This window comes from Oncorhynchus nerka, linkage group LG14 (genome assembly GCF_034236695.1).
Source record: "Oncorhynchus nerka isolate Pitt River linkage group LG14, Oner_Uvic_2.0, whole genome shotgun sequence".
NCBI lineage: Eukaryota > Metazoa > Chordata > Actinopteri > Salmoniformes > Salmonidae > Oncorhynchus > Oncorhynchus nerka.
Window position 1 is genome coordinate 38,228,910 of NC_088409.1, and position 20,959 is coordinate 38,249,868.

A 20,959-nucleotide genomic window follows, 5' to 3' on the forward strand; every position below is an offset into this window, starting at 1 on the left:
AGACTGGTTGTCTGATCACTATCATACTCATCACTAATCCTATTGCTCTCCAGGTGAAAAAGAACTAGGAAACATGTTAAATAATTTCAGATTACTTTTAAATCAGTAAACCAGGTACAGATAAACAAGTGCTGATATAAAAGTGAACATAAAAACAAGAGCAGCCATTTCAATTATTCAAACTCAAGTTTTACAAGAGAATAGAGGACTAATTCAAAGCTCTCACCACATGGCAGTGAAATAAGGGCCTATTTAGATCTCAATGTAAGGCTCTGACAAAGAGCAACCACTCCATGTATCTTTTTAAGCATTTAAAGTAGTAGCCAGCTGTATATGCTCTTATGTTTTTTTAGGGGCTAGGCAGTCATAATACTGAACAAACAAATGTGTGTACAATTCAGGACACAGCTAGTCAGATTTCACAGTCAGCAAAACATTAGGTATGCTATAATATCAAACCAGGAGTTTTATAATGCTCATATTACCTTTTTTAAAATCAGGTCATTTTGACATCACGGTATACAGAAAGCTTGTGAAGCATGTCATTGTTTATATAAAAAATAGATACATTCAAATTCTCATATCTAAAATAGAAAACGTTATATGATGTTAATTTCAAAGCATGGCAGGATTAGCATATATCCTTTTTTAAATCTGAATGAATAACATTCATCTACATATTAAAACTAAAAGAATCAAGTTTCCAGTGTAAGGCAAACCAGCATTCACCCTGCACCTTAAGAAAACTTGTTTGAATTAATGACACGCTTGAGTATATTTTGGTCTCATGCTGTAAACATTGTTTAATGCTTATCAGTCCAAATTGCATTCTCACGGCGCAAGAGGAAATTTGTTTTTGATCGAATCAGACCCAAAGAATTGATCTACAGAATATTTACATTTTGATGAACAGCATCCCAGTGACCACTGCGAACCCAGTGAGAATCATGGCCACCTTGGGGATGCGGTTCTGCGGGGAGCTTAGCTCATGGGGCAGGATCTCCATGAAGGTGATATACATAAAGGTGCCAGACGCAAGGCCTTCTAAGGTGGACCTGGCCAGCTGGTGCTGGGGGGATGACTTGGTCTCGGTGAGGGCAATGCCCAGCCCAATGCCCATTGGGGACATGAGGGCAAAGAGCAGGAGGCAACCTACCACGGCTGCCCGCCGCAACTTGCCCTGGGCCAGCTTTAGGGCTAGACTGAAAGAGATGATGCTCTTGTGGAGGAGTAGAGCAACACAGATCTCCATCACCTCTTGACTGTCCTCCTGTAACCCCACAGCCAGGCCCTCGAACACTGAGTGCAGAGATAAGGAAAATACTAGAATGAAGGCCCGGATGGCCGAGGTGGAGTTAAAGTCCACATGGAAGTGGGCATCCTCTCCCCCTAATTCCTCCCTACCATGGGAGTGGTGGGAGTGTCTCCGGCCATCTCTGTCATGTGATTGGACGCTGGAGTCCACCAATAGTGCGCGTCTTTCTTCAGAGTGGCCCGCCGATCGGTCTCTGAGGGCCAAGACTATTTGCTCCAGCACCAGGACCAAGAAGAATCCCATGGCTATGATAAACTCAGGTAGAGGGAACTGAAGCTGGAAGGGGTAGATAGACAAGAGGATAACACACACTATAAGTTACTTGGAAGAACTAACTACCGCAAAGATAGACTAATCAGTCAGATTAAGCTGACAAGTGTAACATTTAAAAAATCTATTAAAAAAAATGAGTCTACACAAAGTCATTCATCTATATTTTTCTCAGCATTCAAATTTGACAAAGATTAAAAATGTAATTCTGACATCAAGTAATACAGGGCAGACCAAGATAACGCTGTGCTTCCTAAATACTAATCAGATGTGAAATGACTAACCGGAAGGGCAGAAACCAAAAAAAGATACCGCTAATGGGGACTTCCCCAAATTCTTACTGTGATGCCCAGGCTACTAAATGCTTCATTGATCCCAGATAGGTAGTCAGGCACCAGGTCCAGAAGGCAAGTAGCAAAGAACACTCCTCCAGCGAAGCAGCTCACCAAGCTCACTACCTTGTGACGCGTTTCTGTGGAATACAATAGACTCAACTCAGCCACAAATGTATCAGCCAGTCATGCAAGTCTATTGAAAGGCTCTACAACAAGTACGGTCAATGTTTTAACCTGTTGGTCTTCATCTGGTCTCCATGGAAAAAAATATACAGATTTGACAGACTACATTTTGACAACAGATTACACAAAAGTGAGTAGGTATGTCTTCCTTTTACTAATTTACCTGCACTTTATTATTCAGCCCTGTGCAACGTTATCGGATGTGCATGGAAGTTGAACCCACTTACATGCTACTGTCTTTACATGGATTTGGGGGTCTTTCTGTTTCGTGTAGGGTTTGTGAAAGGAAGGAACACATAGGAGTCAACAAGTAAGTTTACACCCAGGACCTCTTTTCGGATAAATCCGTTTGAATTCAATCACTTTTTGACAGCATCCCTTTTGATTTAAACAAAACTTTCCTACATGTTTTCCCATGGAAGAAGTGGTCAGAAAGTGACCTCAATCCCAAAACATTCAGGAGATAAGTGCTCAAAATGTCTTCATCACTGGAAAAAGTAAACGGTTCAGTTTGATGCCATTTAAAAGCTTACAAAACAGGGTTATCAAACTACTTAATCATTTATTGAAAAATGTTTTTAATTTGAAAAAAAATTGACCTTAACATCAATTATTTAAAAAATAATCTTCATGTTCACATACATAAAATACATTTTGATCTGTTTAACACTTTTTTGGTTACTACATGATGCCATGTGTTATTTCATAGTTTTGATGTCTTCATTATTTTTCTACAATGTAGAACATTTTTTAATTAAAATAAAACCCTGGAATGAGTAGGTGTGTCCAAACTTTTGACTGGTACTGTATGTTGTAGCTTAGACCATATTTTTACATCTGAGGTTTGTGTGTTGTGCCCGTCATCGGTTGAGACGCAACATGCTCTTGAATACAGGGTGGGTGTCATTTCAATCATAGAAATATATTTCATAGAATGGACCTATCCCTTCAGACCTCTGCAATTTAGCTGGTACGCCATTGGCATTTTAATTTAAATGACATTTGTACTTCTAATTACTAACAAACATTTCTGCTGGTCCACCCATTGTCGAATGTCAATTTAAATGGTCATGTCTATTCTATGATCTATATTTCAAAAGGTTTCCTATGGAGGATTGACAGTATAATATAAAACTACTGATATTCCCATCCAAGTCAACATTGTGTGTAATTGACATTTAAGGGAGAAACAAAATGTTAAAAAAACATGTTCATAAGCTTTTAAATATGTAAATCTCAACTGTTTTTATATTTTCCAGTGATGAAGAGATGGATGTCTCATGGGATGGTGTGTATGCAAAATAGGTCAACTGAGTACTTTTTATCTCTTGACTATTTTGCCATTCAGGTCCAAAAAGTAACTTTCTGAGCACTTCTACAATGGGAAAAAAAATGTAAGGCAGGTTCTATTAAATTCAAAAGGGGTACTGTCAAATTTGTATTTAATGCAAATGGTTTTACCTTTAAATCACATTCTCAAAATTCATTCTGATCTAAAGTACCACTTACCTGGGTCTACATGGCACCTCCCTGCCCCCCTGACTAAGCACAAAGGGGCGAAGCCACAGACCAGTGTGATGGAGAAAAGAACAACCAGTGCTCCCAGCTTTACCTCCAGGCCAGGGACATAAACTGGGTTCATCTGCACTTCAGATGGCCACCCGGAGAGGGCAACAGAAGATCCTTTTCTGAGAGCCATCTCTGCACTCCCTGCTTCTCTTTCACTCCTGAGTGAAACAGCAAAGAGTAGCTCTCAGACGCCCTCCATTGGCTTACAGTCGAATGGGGAGGGGTAGACCACCTGCATCAGAGAAGTTTGAGTAACATTTGCCTACATTCAAATCAAGTCAAGACAAATAAACGCAGTTTGACATTTATTGCATACATTTTCATAGTGCCCATGGTTTAGGGTGAGAGACTTCTGTGACAATGTCACATTGTAGCATCTGCTCTGGGATCTTGGCAAACAAATAACATGAATTCCCAGATACAGTATGTGAAAGGATAGAAAACATACAGTTTGTGAAGGAAAGGGGTGGCATAGAAAGCATGTGACTGATCTAACATCAGATAATATTGAATTGCTTTACCGGGACTGTTATAATATCCTGTACAGCCGTTTAGAAAGTTAAAAACGATCGCTAGTCCATAAAAAGTTTTAAACAATATGACTAAACGTATAGCTTTCTGCATATGGCGTCTCTCGCATTACAAATAGCAAGCATAAATAATGTACTACCTTCTGTCGTATTCTCTCATAAAAGGACAGCCTTGGTGAGCAGCTTGTATTGGCACAGACTTAATAACAAGTGGGAAAAAGGCAGCAAAATTACATTACTGCTATGCCAAAAAAATGCACTCTGTACGGGAAGTGATGATTCAACTGATCAGAATGAGGCTGGGACGACCTCGAGGGAGGGGCATATCCCGGATTCATCAACGCTCAGTGAAATCTGATCTCGAGTCAGATCTGCGTTTTAGCTGTCGATAGTTCATCTCAAGATTGGGGGTCCGCTAAACAGGTCATTTATCAGTTGTTTCGAAGCAACTTCGAACTATCGCGGTTTAATTCATTCGTGGACTTTTGATACAATAGATTATGTACATTGTATCACTTATTAAATCGCACACAATTGCAACAGATGAAGGATTGAGGGGACATCATGTGCCATCTCTAGACTTTGTATCATTCCAGTAAATGTGCTAAATATGACAATCGCATGCGTTCCCTAACCTAGTAGGCTACATACTAGCTAAGCATTTACCGTCAGGCAATGTAATAAAGGACGTAGTTTTTTCTGGTCCTGTGGTATTTATATTTTTTGTTGCGGTCCGGACTGGCCTTGATTTCAACGTCAACAGACGGCTATGATCGGTTTAGATTTGATCTGGTCCAGGCTGGCATTGATTTGGCTACATACAGAGTTCTATGATTGGTCCGATAGGACCAAGAACCGAGTTTGTTGTTTGCTACACTGGTGTCAGAAATGGGATGACAGCCATGACCATGAAACATGACGAGTAGCCTAAGAAAAATTTTGGAATCTCTTTCTACTATCCCAAAATTCCACTGATCCTGCTTTTAGATTTGTGGGAAGTACTGTAGTGAACGAGTATAGGCCTACACTTCCCAACCAAGCATTTACAGACGTTGAGGTCTTTAAAAACAAAAACATTTTTTAATAGTGCTCTGTATTGTACCCTGCTTTACTCTAATCTACTCTACCTGTACTCTATTGAATAAAACGTGACTGTCCTGTACCGGGCCATACCGTACTGTGCTAAACTGCCATACTCTATTGTGATGTTTAAACTTGTTAAACATACTGGCCGAGCGTACCACCCTCGGTAGAGCCTTGAGGTCAGCGACTGTGAAGTAGCCATACCAGGCTGTGGTGCAGGGTCGAGTGTGTCAGGGACGGAGGAGGTGATATGGTCTTTGACTAGCCTCTCAAAGCGTGAGTACTACGGATTGGGATGATAGTGGACATTTTAAAGCAGGAGGGGATAACGGCCTAAGCTAGAGAGGTGAAAATGTCTGAAAACACATCAGCTCTGAGGTTGCGGCTCGGGATGCCGTCTGGGCCGGCAGCCTTGCGAGGGTTAACACGTTTGAATGACTTACATATGTCCTCTGTGGAGACCTAAGCACGTAGCCTCCTTGGGGCTCTCCTTGGCAGATCAGAGTCGTTAACACTCGAAGTGTGAGAAAAAGGCGTTTACAGTGCCTTGCAAACGTATCCATCCCGTTGCCGTTTTTCCTATTTTGTTGCATTACATCCTGTAATTTAAATGGATTTAAATTTGGATTTCACATAATGGACATACACAAAATAGTCCACATTGGTGAAGTGAAACGAAAAAATAACTTGTTTAAAAAATGTTTTTACGGAAAAGTGGTGCATGCATATGTATTCACCCACTTTGCTATGAAGCCCCTAAATAAGATCTGGTGCAACCAATTACCTTCAGAAGTCACATAATTAGTTAGATTGCACACAGGTGGACCTTATTCAAAGCTCATCACAAAGCTAAGGAACCTGGGACTAAACACCTCCCTCTGCAACTGGATCCTGGACTTCCTGACAGACCGCCCCCATGTGGTGAGGGTAGGTAGCAACACATCTTCCCCGCTGATCCTCAACACTGGAGCTCCCCAGGGGTGAGTGCAAATTCGCGTCCTGTACTCCCTGTTCACCCACGACTGCATGGCCAGGCACAACTCCAACACCATCATTAAGTTTGCTGATGACACAACAGTGGTAGGCCTGATCACCGACAACGACAAGACAGCCTATAGGGATGAGGTCAGAGACCTGGCCGGGTGGTGCCAGAATAACAACCTATCCCTCAACATAACCAAGACTAAGGAGATGATTGTGGACTACAGGAAAAAGAGCACCGAGCACGTCCCCATTCTCAATCGACGGGGCTGTAGTGGAGCAGGTTGAGAGCTTCAAATTCCTTGGTGTCCACATCAACAACAAACTAGATTTGTCCAAACACACCAAGTCGTGAAGAGGGCACGACAAAGCCTATTCCTCCTCATGAAACTAAGAAACTAAAAAGATTTGGCATGGGTCCTGAGATCCTCAAAAGGTTCTGCAACATCGAGAGCATCCTGACCGGTTGCATCACTGCCTGGTACGGCAATTGCTCGGCCTCCGACCGCAAGGCACTTCAGAGGGTAGTGCGTACGGCCCAGTACATCACTGGGGAAAAGCTGCCTGCCATCCAGGACCTCTACACCAGGCGGTGTCAGAGGAAGGCCCTAAAAATTGTCAAAGATCCCAGCCACCCCAGTCATAGACTGTTCTCTCTACTACCGCATGGCAAGAGGTACCGGAGTGCCAAGTCTAGGACAAAAAGGTTCTCAACAGTTTAAACCCCCAAGCCATAAGACTCCTGAACAGGTAACCAAATGGTTACCCGGACTATTTGCATTGAACTCAGTAGATATACACCTGTTCTGAAAGGCCCCAGAGTCTGTAACACCACTAAGCAAGAGGCACAAACAAGCAAGCGGTACCATTAAGATCAAGGAGCTCTCCAAACAGGTCAGGAACAAAGTTGTGAAGTACTGATCAGGGTTGGGTTATAAAAAATATCCGAAACTTTGAACATCCCACAGAGCACCATTAAATCCATTATTAAAAAATGGAAAGAATATGGCACCAAAACATACCTGCCAAGAGAGGGCCGCCCACCAAAACTCACGGACCAGGCAAGGAGGGCGTTAATCAGAGGCAAAAAAAGACCAAAGATAACCCTGAAGGAGCTGCAAAGCTCCACAGCGGAGATTGGAGTATCTGTCCATAGGACCACTTTAAGCTGTACACTTCACAGAGCTGGGCTTTATAGAAGAGTGGCCAGAAAAAAAGCCATTGCTTAAGGAAAAAAATAAGCAAACACCTTTGGTGTTCGCCAAAAGGCATGTGGGAGACTCCCCAACCAAATGGAAAGTAGCCGGCAGGTAGCCTAGTGGTTAGAGCGTTGGACTAGTAACCGGAAGGAGCTGACAAGGTAAAAATCTGTTGTTCTGCTCCTGAACAAGGTAGTTAACCCACTGTTCCTAGGCTGTCATTAAAAATAAGAGTTTGTTCTTAACTGACTTGCCTAGTTAAATAAATGGAAGAAGGTAGATGAGACTAAAATTGAGCTTTTGGGCCATCAAGGAAAACGCTATGTCTGGCGCAAACCCAACACCTCTCATCATTCGGAGAACACCATCCCCACCGTGAATCATGGCGGTGGCAGCAGGTGGGGATGTTTTTCATCAGCAGGGACTGGGAAACTGTTGTAATTGCTGCAAAAGGTGGCTCTACAAATTATTGACTTTGGGGGGATGAATAGATATGCACTTTCAAGTTGACAGTTTTTTTGTCTTATTTCTTGTTTGTTTCACAATAAAACATATTTTGCATCTTAAAAGTGGTAGGCATGTTGGGTAAATCAAATGATACAAACCTCCAAAAAATACATTTTAATTCCAGGTTGTAAGGCAACAAAACAGCTCATCCGGTAGAGCGGCGTTGGTGTCTGTGACGTAATTGGCTTTCTTTTTGAAATCCATGGATGTTAGAAGCCCCTGCCAGATACGTCTTTTGTCAGACCCGCTGAATTGCCCCTCCACTTTGTCCCTATACTAGTGTATTGTCATCTTAATCTATCTGTATTGATCATATTTATACTGTTTAACCATACAATTGTGCCCGGTCACCTTGCCGTGTTAAAGCAGCATCTCTCTCTTTCAGTTTCCTCACAAGGCTGCCATCAATCCACGTTTTTTTTTTTTTGGTCATTCAGCAGACACTCATACAGTGGGGAGAACAAGTATTTGATACACTGCCGATTTTGCAGGTTTTCCTACTTACAAAGCATGTAGAGGTCTGTAATTTTTTATCATAGGTCAACTGTGATAGACAAAATCTAAAACAAAAATCCAGAAAATCACATTGTATGATTTTTAAGTAATTCATTTGAATTTTATTGCATGACATAAGTATTTGATACATCAGAAAAGCAGAACTACTGGTTGGTAGGTGATCAAATACTTCAGTTGCAGTCTTTCCTATATTCTTGTGATAGAATGCTTACTTAATTGAGAATGTATGTGCAGTTGAAATTTGTCCATAGAATCAATGACAGAAAAATACATATTTTTCACGTCTGTAAATTGTCTTTTTGACATCCATTACAGACGTATTTTTGATGTCCGTATAAGACGTCTTCTAACCTTTCATTCGGCACCTGAAATGCACGTGATGTCAACGTATCGAAAAGTATTTTCAAAGCAATTTTGCTCACTGGGTAATGTATTTTATTACTTCCTGTATAGAATAAAAATATCTTGATTGCATAGTATATTGTTCTGTGTTTTTCAAAAGATCACCAACACAATTTCTTTATGTATTTATTGAGGCAGAAATTGCTGATGCCACAACCCAGTTCTTATGAGGTGAGATCATGTGAGATCATAAAGAGGCAAACCTTGCCTTGTATAAAAAAAAGAAAAACAGAGTTCCATGGGTAGCCTAGTGGTTAGAGTGTTGGACTAGTAACTGGAAGCTTGCAAGTTCAAACCCCCCTACCTGACAAGGCACAAATCTGTCGTTCTGCCCCTGAAGCCATAACTGTCCTATTTTGCCATAGTATACAGGATATCCTATCCAATTTATATTTTCCATAATACGAATAAACCACGAAATACAGTATGAAGGACATTAATATATTAAACATATTGTCTGACATTTTGGCTAAAGGCCTGGTTTGGAATTCAGTATGAAGATACAGCTTTTGAATTTACGGTGTTATTATATGTACATGAATGCTCAACAACACAATCCGACACACCGGATCCAAGATGGCGTAGCAGTAGGATGTTTGTCTTTGTTTTATCCCGTATCTTATCCTGTGTAAATAGCCGGTCTATTTCGTATATATCTTAATCTCACTTTCTATCTACGAACTAAATATACTTTCTTGCAACCCGCCTCACTCAATGTGGTACGGCTCTGCTATTTTTTATTCCTTATAACTGGAACTTCCATCAGGAGCTAGCCAACTAACTAGCTACTAGTCCTTGTTAGCCATGGCTAGCAGTCTTCAGTCAGCCTTAGCTCGGACAACACCTGTCAGTCTGCACAGCGCGATATCAACCCAGAACATATGGACTGCTTCTCTCTACCACAACACCGGATTCCTGCCGCTCTGGATCATTACACCGGATCATCGCAGCTAGCTAGCTGCAAACGAGTGGCTACTGTTAGCTAACACCTCTGTCCCGAAGCAAGCACCATCTAGCCTTGAGCTAGCCTCGAGCTAGGCCCATATAGCAGCTAATTCTAGGGATACAATACCTCCGCTATTCTGTTACGATGTTCCGGAAGAACCATCTACAAGCCCCGGCCCCCTAGCTTTTCTGAACGCTGTGTCCCCTGCTCACCTAGCGTAGTAAGTGACTACAGAACGGCACCCTGGCTCACCTATTACTTCTCTTTTGCCCCTATGATCACTCGGCTGTTTTGGCTAGTTCTGATTGTTTTATTTCACTGTAGAGCCCTCAGTCCCACTCAAAATGCCTTAGATAGCTCTTTTGTCCAACCCCAAACACATGTGGAGACCTCACCTAGCTTAACTGGTGCCTCCAGAGGCGAAACCTCTCCCATCACCACTCAACGCCTAGGTTTACCTCCACTGTACTCACATCCTACCATACCATTGTCTGTACATTATGCCCCGAATATATTCTAACACCGCCAGAAATCTGCTCCTTTTATTCTCTGTCCCCAACGTACTAGACGACTAGTTCTTATAGCCTTTAGCCATACCCTCATCATACTCCTCCTCTGTTCCTCTGGTGATGTAGTGGTTAACCCAGGCCCTGTAGCCCCCAGTTCCACTCCTATTCCCCAGGCACTTTCATTTGATGACTTCTGTAAAAGCCTTGGTTTCGTGCATGTTAACATCAGAAGCCTCCTCCCGAAGTTTGTTTTATTCACTGCTTTAGCACACTCCGCCAACCCTGATGTCCTTGCAGTGTCTGACACTCTAGACCCAAACTGTTATAGACCTATATCTATCCTACCCTGCCTTTTCTAAAGTCTTCAAAAGCCAAGTTAACAAACAGATCACCGACCATTTCGAATCCCACCATGCCTTCTCCGCAATGCAATCTCGTTTCCGAGCTGGTCATGGGTGCACCTCAGCCACGCTCAAGATCCTAAATTATATCATAACCGCCATCGATAAAAGACAATACAGTGCAGCCGTCTTCATCGGCCGGGCCAAGGCTTTTGACACTGTCAATCACTGCATTCTTATCGGCAGACTCAACAGCCTTGGTTTCTCAAATGACTGCCTCGCCTGGTTCACCAACTACTTCTCTGAGAGTTCAGTGTGTCAAATCTGAGTGCCTGTTGTCCGGACCTCTGGAAGTCTCTATGGGGGTGCCACAGGGTTCAATTATCGGGCAGACTCTCTTCTTTGTATACATCAATGATGTTGTTCTTGCTACTGGTGATTCTCTGATCCAACTCTACGCAGATGACACCATTCTGTATACTTCTAGCCCTTCTTTTGACACTGTGTTAACTAACCTCCAGACGAGCTTCAATGCCATACAACTCTCCTTCCATGGCCTCCAACTGTTCTCAACCAATCGCTGCCCGCACCCTCCTGCCCGTCTAGCATTACTACTCTGGATAGTTCTGACTTATAAAATGTGGACAACTACAAATACCTAGGTGTCTGGTTAGACTGTAAACTCTCCTTCCAGACTCACATCTCCAATCCAAAATTAAGCATCTCCAATCCAAAATTAAATCTAGAATCGGCTTCCTATTTTGCAACAATGGGTCCTTCACTCATGCTGCCACACATACCCTCGAAAACTGACTATCCTACCGATCCTTGACTTCGGCGATGTAATTTACAAAATAGCCTCCAACACTCTACATAGACTACATCCAATTTGCTATCACAGTGCCATCCGTTTTGTCACCAAAGCCCCATATACTACCCACCTCTGCGACCTGTATGCTTTCGTTGGCTGGCCCTTGCTTCATATTTGTTGCAAACCCACTGGCGCCAGGTCATCTATAAGTCTTTGCTTGGTAAAGCCTCGCCTTTTCTCAGCTCACTGGTCACCATAGCAGCACCCACCCATAGAACGCGCTCCAGCAGGTATATTTCACTTTGGGGATGCTGGCCTTCTAGACAGAGTTCCTCTGTCCAGTGTCTGTGTTCTTTTGCCCATCTTAATATTTTATTTTTATTGGCCTCTTCACTGTTGACATTGAGACTGGTGTTTTGCGGGTACTATTTAATAAAGCTGCCAGTTGAGGACTTGTGAGGCATCTGTTTCTCAAACTAGACACTCTAATGTACTTGTCCTCTTGCTCAGTTGTGCACTGGGGCTTCCCACTCCTCTTTCTATTCTGGTTAGAGCCAGTTTAGAGCCAGCCTTCATTTCTTAGAAAAATAATAGACTGACGAGTTTCAGAAGAAAGTGCTTTGTCTCTGGCCATTTTGAGACTTTAATCGAACCCACAAATGCTGATGCTACAGATACTCAACTAGTCGAAAGAATGACAGTTTTATTGCTTCTTTAATCAGAACAACAGTTTTCAGCTGTGCTAACATAATTACAAAAGGGTTTTCTAATGATCAATTAGCCTTTTAAAATGATAAACTTGGATTACCTAACACAATGTGCCATTTAAAAAAAATATATATTTCACCTTTATTTAACCAGGTAGGCAAGTTGAGAACAAGTTCTCATTTACAATTGCGACCTGGCCAAGATAAAGCAAAGCAGTTCGACACATACAACAACACAGAGTTACACATGGAGTAAAACAAACATACGGTCAATAATACAGTAGAAAAATAAGTCTATATACGATGTGAGCAAATGAGGTGAGATAAGGGAGGTAAAGGCAAAAAAAGGCAATGGTGGCAAAGTAAATACAATATAGCAAGTAAAACACTGGAATGGTAGATTTGCAGTGGAAGAATGTGAAAAGTAGATACAGTAGGGGAAAAGGTAGTTGTTTGGTCTAAATTATAGATGGGCTATGTACAGGTGCAGTAATCTGTGAGCTGCTCTGACAGCTGGTGCTTAAAGCTAGTGAGGGAGATAAGTGTTTCCAGTTTCAGAGATTTTTGTAGTTTGTTCCAGTCATTGTCCCAGAGAGAACTGGAAGGAAAGGCGGCCAAAGGAAGAATTGGTTTTGGGGGTGACCAGAGAGATAAACCTGCTGGAGCGCGTGCTACAGGTGGGTGCTGCCATGGTGACCAGCGAGCTGAGATAAGGGGGGACTTTACCTAGCAGGGTCTTGTGGATGACATGGAGCCAGTGGGTTTGGCGACGAGTATGAAGCGAGGGCCAACCAATGAGAGCGTACAGGTTGCAGTGGTGGGTAGTATATGGGGCTTTGGTGACAAAACGGATGGCACTGTGACAGACTGCATCCCATTTATTGAGTAGGGTATTGGAGGCTATTTTGTAAATGACATCGCCGAAGTCGAGGATCGGTAGGATGGTCAGTTTTACGAGGGTATGTTTGGCAGCATGAGTGAAGGATGCTTTGTTGCGAAATAGGAAGCCAATTCTAGATTTAACTTTGGATTGGAGATGTTTGAAGCGAGTCTGGAAGGAGAGTTTACAGTCTAACCAGACACCTAGGTATTTGTAGTTGTCCACATTTTCTAAGTCAGAACCGTCCAGAGTAGTAATGCTAGACGGGCAGGTGGGTGCGGGCAGCGATTGGTTGAAAAGCATGCATTTAGTTTTACTTGCATTAAGAGCAGTTGGAGGCCACGGAAGGAGAGTTTTATGGCATTGAATGGGGCGGCAGGGTAGCCTATTGGTTAGAGCGTTGGACTAGTAACCACAAGGTTGCAAGTTCAAACCCCTGTGCTGACAAGGTACAAATCTGTCGTTCAACCCCTGAACAGGCAGTTAACCCACTGTCCCTAGGCCGTCATTGAAAATAAGAGTTTGTTTTTAACTGACTTTTAACTAGTTAAATAAAGGTAAAATTTAAAAATTGAAGCTCGTCTGGAGGGTTGTTAACACAATATCTAAAGAAGGGCCAGAAGTATACAGAATGGTGTCGTCTGCGTAGAGGTGGATCAGTGACTCACCAGCAGCAAGAGCGACATCATTGATGTATACATACAGAGAAGAGAGTACAGTGCAGTTGACCGGGGTAGGGGTAGCCAGGTGGAAAGCATGGCCAGCCGTAGAAAAATGCTTATTGTAATTCTCAATTATAGTGGATTTATCGGTGGTGACAGAGTTTCCTATCCTCAGTGCAGTGGGCAGCTGGGAGGAGGTGTTTTTATTCTCCATGGACTTTACAGTGTCCCAGAACTTTTTTGAGTTTGTGTTGCAGGAAGCAAATTTCTGCTTGAAAAAGCTAGCCTTGGCTTTTCTAACTGCCTGTGTATATTGGTTTCTAACTTCCCTGAAAAGTTGCATATCACGGGGGCTGTTCGATGCTAATGCAGAACGCCATAGGATGTTTTTGTGTTGGTTAAGGGCAGTCAGGTCTGGAGAGAACCAAGGGCTATATCTGTTCCTGGTTCTAAATTTCTTGAATGGGGCATGCTTATTTAAGATGTTGAGTAAGGCATTTAAAAAAATAACCAGGCATCCTCTACTGACGGGATGAGGTCAATATCCTTCCAGGATACCCGGGCCAGGTCGATTAGAAAGGCCTGCTCGCTGAAGTGTTTCAGGGAGCGCTTGACAGTGATGAGTGGAGGTCGCTTGACCGCTGACCCATTACGGATGCAGGCAATGAGGCAGTGATCGCTGAGATCTTGGTTGAAAACAGCAAAGGTGTATTTAGAGGGCAAGATGGTTAGGATGATATCTATGAGGGTTCCAGTGTTAACGGCTTTGGGGTGGTACCTGGTAGGTTCATTGATAATTTGTGTGAGATTGAAGGCATCATGCTTAGATTGTAGGATGGCTGGGGTGTTAAGCATGTTCCAGTTTAGGTCACCTAGCAGCACGAGCTCTGAAGATAGATGGGGGGCAATCAGTTCACATATGGTGTCCAGAGCACAGCTGGGGGCAGAGGGTGGTCTATAGCAGGTGGCAACGGTGAGGGACTTGTTTTTAGAGAGTTGGATTTTTAAAAGTACAAGTTCAAATTAGAACACAGGAGTGATGGTTGCTGATAATGGGCCTCTATACACCTATGTAGATATTCCATAAAAAAAGCTGCTGTTTCCTGTTACAATAGTCATTTGCAACATTAACAATGTCTACACTGTATTTCTGATCAATTTGATGTTATTTTAATGGACAAAAAATATGCTTTTCTTTCAAAAACAAGGACATTTCTAAGTGACCCTAAACTTTTGAATGGTAGTGTATAATTGTAAATTACACAACTAGAGAATGTTATATGTCAAATGACTGGGCCTCAGAACTGTGGCCATCAAGGACTACAGTTGTGCACGTCCATGCTCAATACAAACCACACTGGCATGCAAGCTATGTAGGCCTACCTCTTTGGCCAACAGGTGACATCTATACAGTTTTTCAGGTGTGGGGTCGGCACAGTCTTCGGGCAAGTGACCTGTGGAAAGTGACTGCAGGAATACACTGTCACATATCTCTGGATGGCACCAGTAATCCCCTGGCCACTCACACTAGGAGCCACCCACAGCCCTTGCACCACAATGGTCTCCCCACCATCCATCAGCAGGACAGACTAACGCCACCTACAGGGTAAAGGGAATGATACAATTTCACAAAGTTACATTCAAGATCGCAACATTTGGCTGCCTTTTCCATTCTTGATCAGTCAATCAACTACAAAGAATGGTGAGACAAAAAGATAAGTGTCTATTGTAAATAGATAAGTGCAAAGAGAGCAGTGAACACATACAAAGATTGACTCACCACCCTGCTATCCATTTTTGCAAGGAACACCAACCGACCAGGCTCTTCCAGCCATCATTGATGTGCCAGCCATGTATTACAAACCATAAACACTGCTTTGAGATATCCATAACCTGTTTAAAGTCAGAACTCCAGATGGTGTGACACACTTTTAGATTTTGCCATGATCCTTTGATTTTGCTCTGACTTTCCTACTGCAAAAACGTCTCAATAGAGAATGTTGGCAAAAGTCAAGGTCTTTTGAGTTCAATACGATACTGTAACTGTTCTTTTCCAGTATGTCCAGTACAATATCTAATTCACTGCTACATTGTGCCCACGAAGTATTCACACATAAATTGCCCTGCCGAATCAAAGGGGTAAAGTGGGAGGGACTTCGTTTGTTTTTTACGTTTATGAACTGTACAAGGTTGGTGTAAATGTACTGATTTATGAAAGGGACATGTTTTTGCATTATGGAATAAGTAAGACACAGAGAGAAATCCACATACTCTATTAGTTAGTGATTTTAGAGCCAACTGTTGCGTACAGGCGACGCACATCCGCCGTGTCAGTATGGTTATTCGCCCTCCGGGATGATTGACATGAGAATTGCCAGCTGGATTTTTGGGAGAAATGCGTTTTACACTGGTTGATCTTTAAACACTACTCGTCTGCATTTTTCTACTCACGTTGGGCCTTCTATTGTTCTAATGCTCTTGAAGTAGACCTATATATATACTATATTCGGAAGAATCATCGCTTCTGAAAACAGCAGCAGACAAGTAAGTTGTTTGTGGTGTCGTGAAGCTATAGTTGGAGAGTACAATGTAACACTTGTTTATCCTGCTTGACAGGGAACGGAATCCTATACATGACCGAGGTGTCGTGTCAAACTCAACATCTAATACGAACCAAGAAGGCATTCGTTTGCCAATGTTGAATTTTAATGGATAAACTTTATTTAAGTTCCGTCATTTAATAGCGTGAGATCATTATCTGAACACTTGGCTGAAATATTCAGGCAATAGCCTACGATATAGAAAATATACGTATAGACAGACTATAGTTTATTAAAGACTACTGGTGTGGGTCACGTGATATTATCATTTCTGCTAGCCTAACTAGTAGGCCTACATATTAAATATGAGGCCAAAAAAGGGTAACAGATTTTATGAGGGGGTACAATTGCTATTGAGAAAGCCTATCAGTTTTTAATACAACTGTGTGTGTTTGTGCGTGCGTGCACACCAGGATGCTGATATCCTCTTGCGAAAGGACTCCCACTGATCAAACAGTAATAATAGATATAGCTCCACCCTTTAAACAGCTCTCTGAGCAGTTGCCACACCTTCTTCATGCTTTATAAATCTCCACTTACAACAACATAGATATGAGTTTCAAACACTTTAATAACAAAGAGTTGTAAGATTGACAGTGCAATAAGAGAAGTACACAAAAGTGAACTGAATTGATCAATATTTTGTAATACTTCTAACTGCTGTTTTGTTTCTTCTAGGACATGGATATAGAGAATGGAGAGCTGTTTTTCTGTCACAAAGAGGACAGTATGACAGAGGAGAGTTGGGGACTGGAAGGGCCATTTTCTTGCTCTGATGTTATCTATGCTGGCTCTGAAAAACCCCTGGATGAATGCACGGTAGACCCCCAAAGTGTAAGGATGGTTTCCCATTATGACTAGTTGTACAATATAGTGAGCCAAGTTGTAAAGACCTGGGGCAATATTTACTCAACTTTATTTATTAAAACATTATTAACATGTAATAATGTATTATACCCATTTGCTTAAAGTATTACCTAATTCCTCTCCATATGTTACAGGGTCTAAACGACAGCGAGTCAGAGGATGTGCTTTATGCCATCAATCCAAATGACGTCTTCCCTACCAGAGACCCAGTGGAGACCTCCTCAGAGAGCGACAGTGGCATCTCTGAGGAACCCTGCTCCAAGAGCCCCCTAACTGCCATGGTGGACCCCTCTCAGGTCCCCACAACTATCTATCAGGTGGTCTATGACATCAGCACCCTGGCCAACATCAAGACGGAGCCAGAGCAGCATAGTGTTGATGTCATTTCCATAGAACTGGGTGAGTGTGTGTGTGTGTGTACGCTAGCGCACACACATCTGTGTGTGTGAGTCCATGTGTGTTGGGTGGGAGTTTACTCTCTTTTCCTATGTCTTCTGCTACAGATGATTGGAGTTCTCAGATGTTGATCTCGGAGTCCTGTATCGTCAACGAGTTACCCCTAGTATCCGCTGGTAGATTTGACCATGGTCATCTTTCTACCCACTCTGGTACCACCTCAGGCCCCACCAGTCCAGACAGCCCACTGGTGAGACTTAAAAGGGGCAAGTTGACTCCAAAATAAGAGTTTTTGATATTTTCACACCACAAAAGTGGTCTTATGCCAAGATAAGTCCATATTCAATGGCATCTGTTGTGAAGATCCCACCGTATTCATTAGGACAAAGCTGCAGGGCTCAATCCCAAATGAATAGGGAATGTTTTTACCATCTAATTAGATGTAATTACATAGTGACAATCTTTCCCGCTGATTTATACAGGAGGCCTGCAAATGTATTGTAAAGATGTGGTGAAATCCATAGGCCCCAGTCCCTAATGAATGGATAAATAGGCACAATAAGAAGATAGTGGGGGAGGGGGATTGTTAGTCTGAGACCCCGGTGGTTGTTCAAGTGTCTCTCTATGGGATTATGGCGGTGAGGATTATAAACACAATATCCTCTTCTCCTGATCAGCTTTACCCTGACCTCACACTGACTGAGGAGGAGCAGAAACTGCTGAACCAAGAGGGGATATCTCTGCCCAACAACCTGCCCCTCACCAAGGTCAGACACACACGCACAGTAGATGGTACACTACCCCAATCCATTACTTCCCTGCTTGCACTTGGTTTACATTACTTTTGCATAACAACTTTGACATAACAAATGACTTTGCTGTATATTTTATATGATTTGACTGAAATTGACTGAAATTGTTTATCTCTGAGTTTAATTGCATCTAAATGTACTGGACTGAATTCCCTTCTAGGCTGAGGAACGGATACTGAAAAAAGTGAGACGCAAAATACGCAACAAACAGTCAGCCCAAGACAGCCGTCGCAGGAAGAAGGACTATGTGGATGGGCTTGAGAGCAGGTGAGGCCTGAGGCTTCAATTAGGCTCCATGAAAAGTGGACCCACTTTGTAGTCACATGGTGGATAACCTCTATAAACAAGTCACTTGCATTTCCTTAGCATTTTCATTTGTGTTACAACAGTGAGGCATGTGCAGTAGGAAGTCCTGACAATGGGTCCTTCTGTTCTATTCTGTTGACTCTCCCCAATGGTGTGACACAGTCGGACAGTAGGAATACTTTTCTGTCAGTGACCCTAGGTATTTTCTGTGTCTCAGGGCAGCAGCTTGCTCAGTGCAAAACAAAGAGCTGCAGAGGACCGTGGAACAGCTGGAGAAACACAACATGTAAGTTAATTGGCTAACATCACCTTTTTGCACTGATGATGCCCAATGAAGATGTTTGTGTCTTGTTAGTTCTGGTGTTTTTATAATATCTCCATGCACAGGTCTCTCCTGGCTCAGCTGCGCAGACTACAGTCGCTGATCAAGCAGACGGTCACTAAAGCAGCACAGACCAGCACCTGCGTCATGGTGAGACCTCCATGCCTTTGTGTACTTTCAGGGTGATCTTAAAAAAAAGTGAATTGAACGTGTGTCTGTTGTTTCCCATCAGATTATCCTCTTCTCTCTGGGCCTCATCATCTTCCCAAGTTACAGCCCCTTCAACTGGGGCTCCTCATCCATAGAAGAGGACTATACACCAAAAGGAGGTTAGTTATCCATTTAGGAATTAATAATGGATCATTTTTCTTCTGAAAGCGTTGAAAGTTAAATAGCCTTCCCTCTTCTTTACCATTTCAGTTATCTCCAGAAGCATCCTCACAGATCCTGCTTCATCCTTGCAAGCTGCTGAGGATGTGGACAACCGTATCATTCAGCCCGATTCCCTACCCGTTTCCCGTGACCTCAGCCAATCAGATCCCCCGGTTGCTTCCATCATACTAAAGCAACCAATAGAAAGTCCCAAAATCACTGACATTGAGGATGTGGCCCTGGAGGAGAGCCAACCAGGGAACAGCTCGACTCTGGATGAAGGGCAGACTGAACCTCTGGCCCTGGTGTCAGCAACAGGAAAAGGGAGTGCAAGCCTTGACCCCACCAAACCAGCCCACACTGATGAGATGTAGACATTGTTGATGAACTAGTTTGACTACATTCCATTTGCTTTATAGAGCTCTTCAAAGCTCCTTGAATTCATTATGAACAAAGGACAAGTCCAATATGCTGCCCCATTACCACATTGGTTTTCAACAAGACCCCTTTGGGTGCCTTCAATGCCTAACCATTGCCTTACTCTTTTTTGGTGCTGTGGTGCAAACAAAGTTTAATCTGGGATTCGGTGGAATGGTCCTCAAAATGGGTTAAACATTTTTGACTGTTTTGATTTTTCTATTTAAGCATCACTTAATGTTTGTATGATAAAGATTTCAGTACATTTCTAACTTTGAACTCCGAGGAGTTAGTTAGTACATCCTGTGGGAAGGATGAAGGTTGTTAGATTGTAGCCTCAAAAACACCACAGATATGAATATATTGTTTTGGCTAAGCATTCTTTAAGCAAGTCTTAGTGTACACCACACACACACTCCTTGAAAGTGAGCCTACACCGATGGATTATGTTTTGGACTAACTAACTACTCGTGTACAAACTGTTTGTGAAACTGCCTAGCTAGTTTCTGACTGGCATCTGTGCTTAATGTAGTTTGCAGCTCCCATAACTGAATGCTGAGAGACTCATTTGGCACTGTAAGCAAACTGTCATGTCTTTTCCATGCACTTAAAAATGTCCTTTGGCCCTCATTCAGTTAAGAGGTAAACAGTGTGTACAATCCAAACATGTCCTTATCTTAAGCATGGAATTGTGGTCCAAATGTATACTCTTCACAGAACTTGCTATCCTAATTTTAGTGGTTGCTGGTGTCCTATTTTATGTGCTTTACTTTACTTTTTATATTTATTAAATGGGAACAATACTGGTTTTGCTTTATCGTAATTATATAGTCTACCTGAAGTTTGAGTATTCAGAGCATTGAAGAAATCCATTAAAAAATGTATTGACAACTGCCATAACTATGCTTGCCCTAAGGATAATCTCATGCTTTTGAATGCTGTTGAAGATGACGAGTTCCCCTCTTTACCGGTTACTCCGTGCAAACCTCCACCCTCCAAAAAAAAAAAACATGGACTCTGACATTGTGGCTACCCTCTCCTTACTCATCAACTCCAGGTCTGACACCATTGAGAAAATGGTAGGCGCAAACACCGTGGTTATCAAAGGCTTGAAAAAGACT

At 42.4% G+C, this 20,959-nt stretch overlaps 2 protein-coding genes and 1 long non-coding RNA gene across 6 annotated transcripts; 2 read left to right on the forward strand and 1 right to left on the reverse strand.

The window, feature by feature from the left end:
• Positions 1-81: 81 nt before the first annotated feature.
• LOC115140989 (zinc transporter ZIP1) lies at positions 82-15,218 on the reverse strand. Of its 3 annotated transcripts, none has more exons than XM_029679542.2 (4): positions 15,130-15,218; positions 3,613-3,904; positions 1,927-2,057; positions 82-1,591 (listed from the first exon to the last, which is right to left on the reverse strand). In XM_029679542.2, exons 2-4 carry the CDS (start codon positions 3,800-3,802, stop codon positions 896-898), a joined length of 1,017 nt encoding a protein of 338 aa, XP_029535402.1. In that variant the 5' UTR covers positions 3,803-3,904; positions 15,130-15,218; the 3' UTR covers positions 82-895. The 3 variants fall into 3 exon arrangements, with proteins under 3 accessions (XP_029535402.1, XP_064856122.1, XP_029535401.1); XM_065000050.1 differs by lacking the exon at positions 15,130-15,218 and adding an exon at positions 5,729-5,827; XM_029679541.2 differs by lacking the exon at positions 15,130-15,218 and adding an exon at positions 4,343-4,493.
• On the forward strand, positions 2,054-4,440 carry LOC135559646 (uncharacterized). The gene is made up of 2 exons (XR_010458457.1): positions 2,054-2,233; positions 2,378-4,440. It is a non-coding gene; the product is annotated as an uncharacterized LOC135559646 (long non-coding RNA).
• A 37-nt stretch (positions 15,219-15,255) lies between the features above and the next one.
• Positions 15,256-20,644, forward strand: LOC115140988 (cyclic AMP-responsive element-binding protein 3-like protein 4). 2 transcript variants are annotated; one of them, XM_029679540.2, is made up of 10 exons: positions 15,256-15,352; positions 17,025-17,180; positions 17,348-17,612; positions 17,717-17,859; positions 18,287-18,376; positions 18,582-18,688; positions 18,945-19,013; positions 19,115-19,199; positions 19,282-19,378; positions 19,470-20,644. In XM_029679540.2, the coding sequence occupies exons 2-10, from the start codon at positions 17,028-17,030 to the stop codon at positions 19,793-19,795; spliced, it is 1,335 nt and encodes a 444-aa protein (XP_029535400.1). In that variant the 5' UTR covers positions 15,256-15,352; positions 17,025-17,027; the 3' UTR covers positions 19,796-20,644. The 2 variants fall into 2 exon arrangements, with proteins under 2 accessions (XP_029535400.1, XP_029535399.1); XM_029679539.2 differs by lacking the exon at positions 15,256-15,352 and adding an exon at positions 15,960-16,290.
• The last annotated feature ends 315 nt before the right edge of the window (positions 20,645-20,959 follow it).

Excerpts from the sequence above, each read along its gene's own strand:
- LOC115140989 (XM_029679542.2), bottom strand. The coding sequence starts at position 3,802 with ATGGCTCTCAGAAAAGGATCTTCTGTTGCCCTCTCCGGGTGGCCATCT. Across the intron at positions 2,058-3,612 it reads GAGGTGCCATGTAGACCCAG|AAACGCGTCACAAGGTAGTG; the intron begins GTAAGTGGTACT and ends TGTATTCCACAG. Across the intron at positions 1,592-1,926 it reads TTAGTAGCCTGGGCATCACA|CTTCAGTTCCCTCTACCTGA; the intron begins GTAAGAATTTGG and ends TACCCCTTCCAG.
- LOC115140988 (XM_029679540.2), top strand. The coding sequence starts at position 17,028 with ATGGATATAGAGAATGGAGAGCTGTTTTTCTGTCACAAAGAGGACAGT. Across the intron at positions 17,181-17,347 it reads GCACGGTAGACCCCCAAAGT|GGTCTAAACGACAGCGAGTC; the intron begins GTAAGGATGGTT and ends CATATGTTACAG. Across the intron at positions 19,379-19,469 it reads GGACTATACACCAAAAGGAG|TTATCTCCAGAAGCATCCTC; the intron begins GTTAGTTATCCA and ends TTACCATTTCAG.